The following is a 6,163-nucleotide window of genomic DNA, read 5'->3' as shown; positions in this document are numbered from 1 at the left end:
TGTCCATTACAACTCGCTTAAACAACTAGGTATCATTAATACTTCTAACTGGTCAAACCAACCAACGCTTTTGTGATCACTTGAATACTATTAAAAATTACTATTTTAAAACTACAATTGATCAATTTAAGGTTATAATTAATCACTTTAAGATTGTAAATGATCACTTTAAGACTAGAAAAAGTGATTCCTTTAGAACTATAAGTATTAATTACTTTACTAACGTTATAATTAATCACTTTAAATTTTTAAATAATTACTTTAATAGTAAAGGACCAACTTCAAATGTCTAGCAACTGAGTTAGGATCCTCTTTATTTTTTAAAATATAATGGAGAGTTTATTACTTAATTTAATGGTTAGAATGACTTTATAAAAAAAATAGTATTATAAAATACGTGTCAAAATGTTAGCATACATAATTGTGAAAAGTAATGTAGATATTAATACCTACCAACTAGCCGTGTAGCTAATTACGTTTGTTTGGTCCACATAATAATTGCAAAAAAAAGTAGAAAAGCAATTATGATTGAAAACAAAAAAAATAAGACAATAATCCTTGAAGCATGTTAGAGCCATGTGTTCATATCAAAAAACTTCGAGAATCACGTGATATAAGTATTTATAAAGCTATATTGTACTTGTCTCATTGTCAGTAATATATCTTTATTGGTTTTCAACACAAACATTAATAATTTGAGTGATTAGTGAATTAAAGTACTGAAATATTTAAAAATAAATTATATAAAAAGTAGAGTTGTAATAAAAAAGGGACGAATTTATTAAAACAAAAAAAATAAAAAATAGGAACAAATTAAAAAATATAAATAAGAATGAAAATAAAAATGTGAATCAGGACAAAGATATAAAATTAGTTATTTTATAAGAGGCTAGGGAGTAGTAAGAGCCTTCAATAGTATCTATATAAACCAACCTCCTTATTGTTATACATTCACAAAACCAATAAATTAAATCAAATTACAAACTAAACTACCTTTTGTTGTTTAAGCGATAAACATGTTAAGAATCTCCCCAGAAGAACCAAAAATCCATGTAGTATGCATACCATACCCGGCACAAGGCCATATAAGGCCAATGCTAAAACTAGCCAAACTCCTTCATTCAAAAGGCATTCATATAACAATGATCAACACTGAATACAACCACCGTCGTCTTCTCCGAGCTCGCGGCCTTAATTCGCTCAATGTCGTCCCATCTTTTCGGTTCGAGGCAATTCCAGACGGTTTACCATCATCCGATGCGGATGCTACACAAGATATTCCTACTTTATGTCATGCTGTTTTGAATTACTTTCTTGAACCATTCAAGAAGGTTATTCTTAGACTAAATGATTCTTCCTCGGGTTCGCCTCGTGTTAATATGATTATATCGGATTGTGTTATGCCTTTTAGTTTGGATGCTTCACGTGAGTTGGGTGGGATTCCCTTGATGTGGTTGTGGACTGCTAGTGCTTCAGGTTTTCTTGGGTATTCTCAGTATCGTAGTCTTATCGACAAGGGTATCGTGCCTTTTAAAGGTACGTACGTATCTCTATTATATGGATAGTAGATGCGATTTTGTTATAAATAGAAAATCAGTTTCTAAATCAAAGATAATACTCTTCATTTGACATAAATTTATTATATTTTATAAATAATTACCAATAATTTTAAACTTAATATGTATTAATTATATATATTTTAATTTCATTAAATTAAGGAAAAATTACAAGGAATAATACAACCTTTTACTTATTTTTCTATTATAATATCGACTTTTAATTAACCATGAATAATACCAATTTAGAGAGGTGTTTCTTACAAAATTCCCAACATATTAAAAGTCAAACTATAGGAGATTATATAACAAAAAAAATGGTAAATTAGTTAAAAAAAATAAAGTTGGTATCATTCTAGAAAAATACCCTCTAAGTTGGTGTTATTCATGGTTAATCAAAAGTTGGTATTATTGTATGGAAATTAACAAAAGATAGTATTATTCACGATAATTTTTCCTTAAATCAATTACATTTGTTAGATTTGAAAATAAATCAATGTTGTAGAATGTTATTCAATAAAAGTGTGTCTTAATTACATACACCTTGTCAAATAATGTTGTTCAATTTAAGGGAAAATCACTAAACTACACTCCTATTGCTTGTAATATATTTATGGTAAATTAATATTAATGGCTAAAGCTAACAAACACTTTTGCAGTGTTTTCTAAGAAAAATAATTATACATTTTATTCGAACTCAAAAATAATACTTATTAAAGAGTAATTTTTTAAAATTATTAAAATAAGTTGAGCATTGCACACAACAAAGTTTTTGCTGATTTTCCTTATTAATCCAAGTTTTCCCTTTGATTTAAAAAAAAATAAAAAATTGAACATTGCAGTTTGATGATAAAGTTTTCAATTAAAAAAAGAAAGTATTGAGTCTTGAGATTCACAACATTGGAAATTCGTGACAAAAAATTAATATAGACTTGAATTTTAGGAATTAATGAAGCTACAACTAATCACAAGATAAGATATATTATGTACGAGGTGACAATTAATAATTAATTGATAAATAATTTTTTGATGAGTAGTCGGTGAATAATAAATACATATAATTTTTTATATCTTCAATAATATCTTAGGTGGATAGTTTACCGACCATATAAACAAAGATTTTCTCTTACTTTCGTATAATGTAAAACGATCCTTTGTAATTTTAAAGTAATTAATTAAAGAAATGAGCTAATAGATGGATCCGTCTCATGGTGAAACGGTCTCATACAAGATGAGCTAAAAAAATTAGGTATTGTGTTAGTTTAAGCAAATACTTTTTTTTTACAAGATTTTTAAAGTTAATTATCACTGATGCAATCTTTTACTCGATCTATCATTTAACAAAAAATGATGGTTGTGTTTTTATAAGTGGAATAGTGGAAACGTAAATTTAATGGATATTTAAAAAAAATAGGAAAATGCAATTCAACCAAATTAATAATCCATTATGAACTCATTGTTTGTTTAGTAAAAATCTTTTATTACGGTCGACGTATCCAAGGCAGTGTGATACTTAATTGGATCAATTAACATGTATAATATAATATTATTAAAAATATATAATTTGGAAAACTTTATTAGTCCAATCAAAACATAACGCATGCATGCATGTGTAAACAAAATAATTTTACTAATTAAATAAATCTCTAAGGTTAATTATTTTATTTTTAAATCTGACGCATTTCTTATTAAAGCCATTAAATAACAAATAAAATATTAAAAAATAAAAATAAAATTTTAAAGCACCTTAATAATTAGGATCTTGCTAACGGACATCCAGATTATTTAATCAACAAAAATAAAAATAATTTTAAATAGTAAATTATAATATATTTTAAATTTTTTATTATATGAATATAGGTATTAATTATAGGAAAATTTACCCAGAATAATCCAACCTATTCACGATTTTCCTACAATAATCCCAACTATCGATTAACCATGAATAATCCCAACTATTGACTCACTTAACCTGTACTGTTGTTGCTCTTGTTTTTACCGGTGCAACAAGTAATTTTCTGGCATTTAGTCAATAGTTGGGATTATTGTAGGAAAATCGTAAATAGGTTGGATTATTCTGGGTAAATTTTTCATTTTTTAAAATATTTATCTTTTTTTTTATATTCAAAATGACTTGCTACAATGGGTAGCAGGTCACCCGGGTGTACCCAAGGCAAAGACCCTCCTAAGTTCGGATTATTCATGGTTAATCGATAGTTGGGATTATTGTAGGAAAATCGTGAATAGGTTGGATTATTCTGGGTAAATTTTCCTTAATTATATTGCCGTATATAACATAAAATTTATTATTTATCACCAAATCACACGTGAAAATACATTTTATTACTATTATTTAGTTTTAAATCTGATTTTACTTTTCAATTATATTATTGTTGTTGTTAACACCCTTTGTTAGCATTTGCTTATTAACAAAGAGTATTTTTAAATACTCGCCAATAGTGTTAAATTTTTTAGTTAAGATCAATAAATATTTTATAGTGATTGATTTTGTAATATGATTGTTGCCTCATAAACACAGATTCAAACTTCGCAATAAATGGTTCCTTAAACAAGGTCATGGATTGGGTGCCTAGCATGAATAATATACAATTGAAATATATTCCAAGCTTTATCAGAACCACAGACAAAGATGACATTATGTTAAATTTTCTAATAACTACAACTGAAACAGCTGCCCAATCATCTTTTCCTATAATTTTTAATTCCTTTGATGCATTTGAGTATGATGTTCTAAGGGACATTTCAAAAATAGTACTTGGTCCTATGTACACTATTGGACCCATGCAATTACAACTAAATAATGTGTTAGATGACCCTCTTGTCAAGTCTTTGGGATCTAATCTTTGGAAAGAAGATCAAGAATGTATAAAATGGCTTGATTCAAAGGACCCAAAATCAATTGTTTATGTGAGTTTTGGAAGCATTACAACTATGACAAATGAAAATCTAATTGAGTTTGCCTGGGGTCTTGCGAATAGTAATCATCCTTTTTTGTGGATTTTGAGACCTGATATTGTTAGTGGGGATTCAGCTGTTATACCACATGAATTTCTGGTTGAAACGAAAGATCGAGGATTAATTACTAGTTGGTGTGATCAAGAAAAGGTTTTGAATCATCCATCGATTGGTGCATTTTTAACGCATTGTGGATGGAATTCGATGTTGGATACGATTTGCAGTGGGGTGCCTGTGATATGCTGGCCTTTTTTTGCGGAACAACAGACTAATTGTTGGTTTAGTTTCGAAAAATGGGGGATTGGAATGGAAATTGATAATGAGGTTAGAAGGTATGAGGTTGAAAAGCAAGTGACAGAGCTTATGGAAGGTGAAAAGGGAAAAGAGATGTCAAAGAATGCAATGAAGTGGAAGAATTTAGCTGAAGAAGCAATTGCAACTCCTAATGGTTCATCCTACATAAACTTTGACAAGTTGATTAATCAAGTGATTCTTCCTCTTAAAAATCATGACAAGAAGTAATGTTATGTTAATTTATTGAATAAATTATGAGTTATTCTTTTGGGTTGATAGACATGGTTTGTTTTTGTTTTTTCATTAGATTATTTTGCATTAAATTTGAAAGCAAACTTGTGTTATTGATCTCATATGTTACTACTTTGCTTTACTTATTGATGAAGAGATTTTCTTTTGGTGATTTAATTTTATAATGGGATGAAATAGATTAATATATAAGTTCCAATCGTTGTGTTCTTAATATAATAAAAAAATCTAGAAAGTCGCAGTATAAAATTCTAACATCTCATCTTATTACATATTTTCATAAAATTCATTTAATGCGTGACTATAAAATATATAGAGGAAAAATATGAAAAAATCATTGATCCCAAAATATTAGATTGATCAATTATATAAACTAATAGAGTAGTCTTACTTCCTTAACAACTTACTTCACAAGAATATATATATATAGTAGTATCCTCTTTTAATCTCTACTATCTAATCGTTTGTTCCTTTTTGGCTTTGTTATTCTTCAATATCTTTTGTACACAAACGACCTGTATAAGTAACTTGTTTTTATTGATTTTACACCATACTCTAGCAATGTGTGTAGCGTGTTGCTTATATGCAACAAGCTAGTAAACTTTGCATACTTTACACTGCATACAAGCCTAAAAAGTGTTACACGTAGCTAAGCATAAAAAGACCCTATAAGAATTGATTTTCAATTCATAATTATAGAATGTAAGTAGATTTCACTGAGCTTGTTGTAACAAATTTTTGCCCACTCTTATTTTATTATCCCATCTTAAGACCAACAATAAGCGACAAGCAAGCAAAATTAGCATTACTAATGACAAATCCTAAAAGCTAAAAACAATTAATGCAATTCATCTCAACTCAAAAACTAAAAAAAATAACTAATTAAATACTAAATCCAATCAATCTATTAAAATAGTTTTGAGATATACATAAGAAATGCACTTCATACTTAAGATAGATCAGGACGTTCATTAATAAACATACAATATTTAGGAGTAAAATATCCTATATAATATTACTACAATGATGAACATCTTCAATGAAATTACTCCTGATTTAGCCAATACAAGTCTATAATCATGTTTTCC

General features: G+C 27.8%; 1 protein-coding gene across 1 annotated transcript; it reads left to right on the top strand.

The window, feature by feature from the left end:
- Positions 1 to 882: 882 nt before the first annotated feature.
- LOC130804606 (7-deoxyloganetin glucosyltransferase-like) lies at positions 883 to 5,228 on the top strand. Its single transcript, XM_057669104.1, has 2 exons — positions 883 to 1,536; positions 4,096 to 5,228. Exons 1-2 carry the CDS (start codon positions 1,017 to 1,019, stop codon positions 5,052 to 5,054), a joined length of 1,479 nt encoding a protein of 492 aa, XP_057525087.1. The 5' UTR covers positions 883 to 1,016; the 3' UTR covers positions 5,055 to 5,228.
- The last annotated feature ends 935 nt before the right edge of the window (positions 5,229 to 6,163 follow it).

This window comes from Amaranthus tricolor, chromosome 17, assembly GCF_026212465.1.
Source record: "Amaranthus tricolor cultivar Red isolate AtriRed21 chromosome 17, ASM2621246v1, whole genome shotgun sequence".
In the NCBI taxonomy this organism is placed as follows: Eukaryota; Viridiplantae; Streptophyta; class Magnoliopsida; order Caryophyllales; family Amaranthaceae; genus Amaranthus; species Amaranthus tricolor.
Note: the sequence above shows the minus strand (reverse complement) of the source record. Positions and strands in the feature narration are given on the sequence as shown.

Bases quoted from the DNA above. Each gene is read 5' to 3' on its own strand.
- LOC130804606 (XM_057669104.1), top strand. From the start codon at position 1,017: ATGTTAAGAATCTCCCCAGAAGAACCAAAAATCCATGTAGTATGCATA. The intron at 1,537-4,095 runs GTACGTACGTAT...TCATAAACACAG, and splicing joins GGGTATCGTGCCTTTTAAAG to ATTCAAACTTCGCAATAAAT.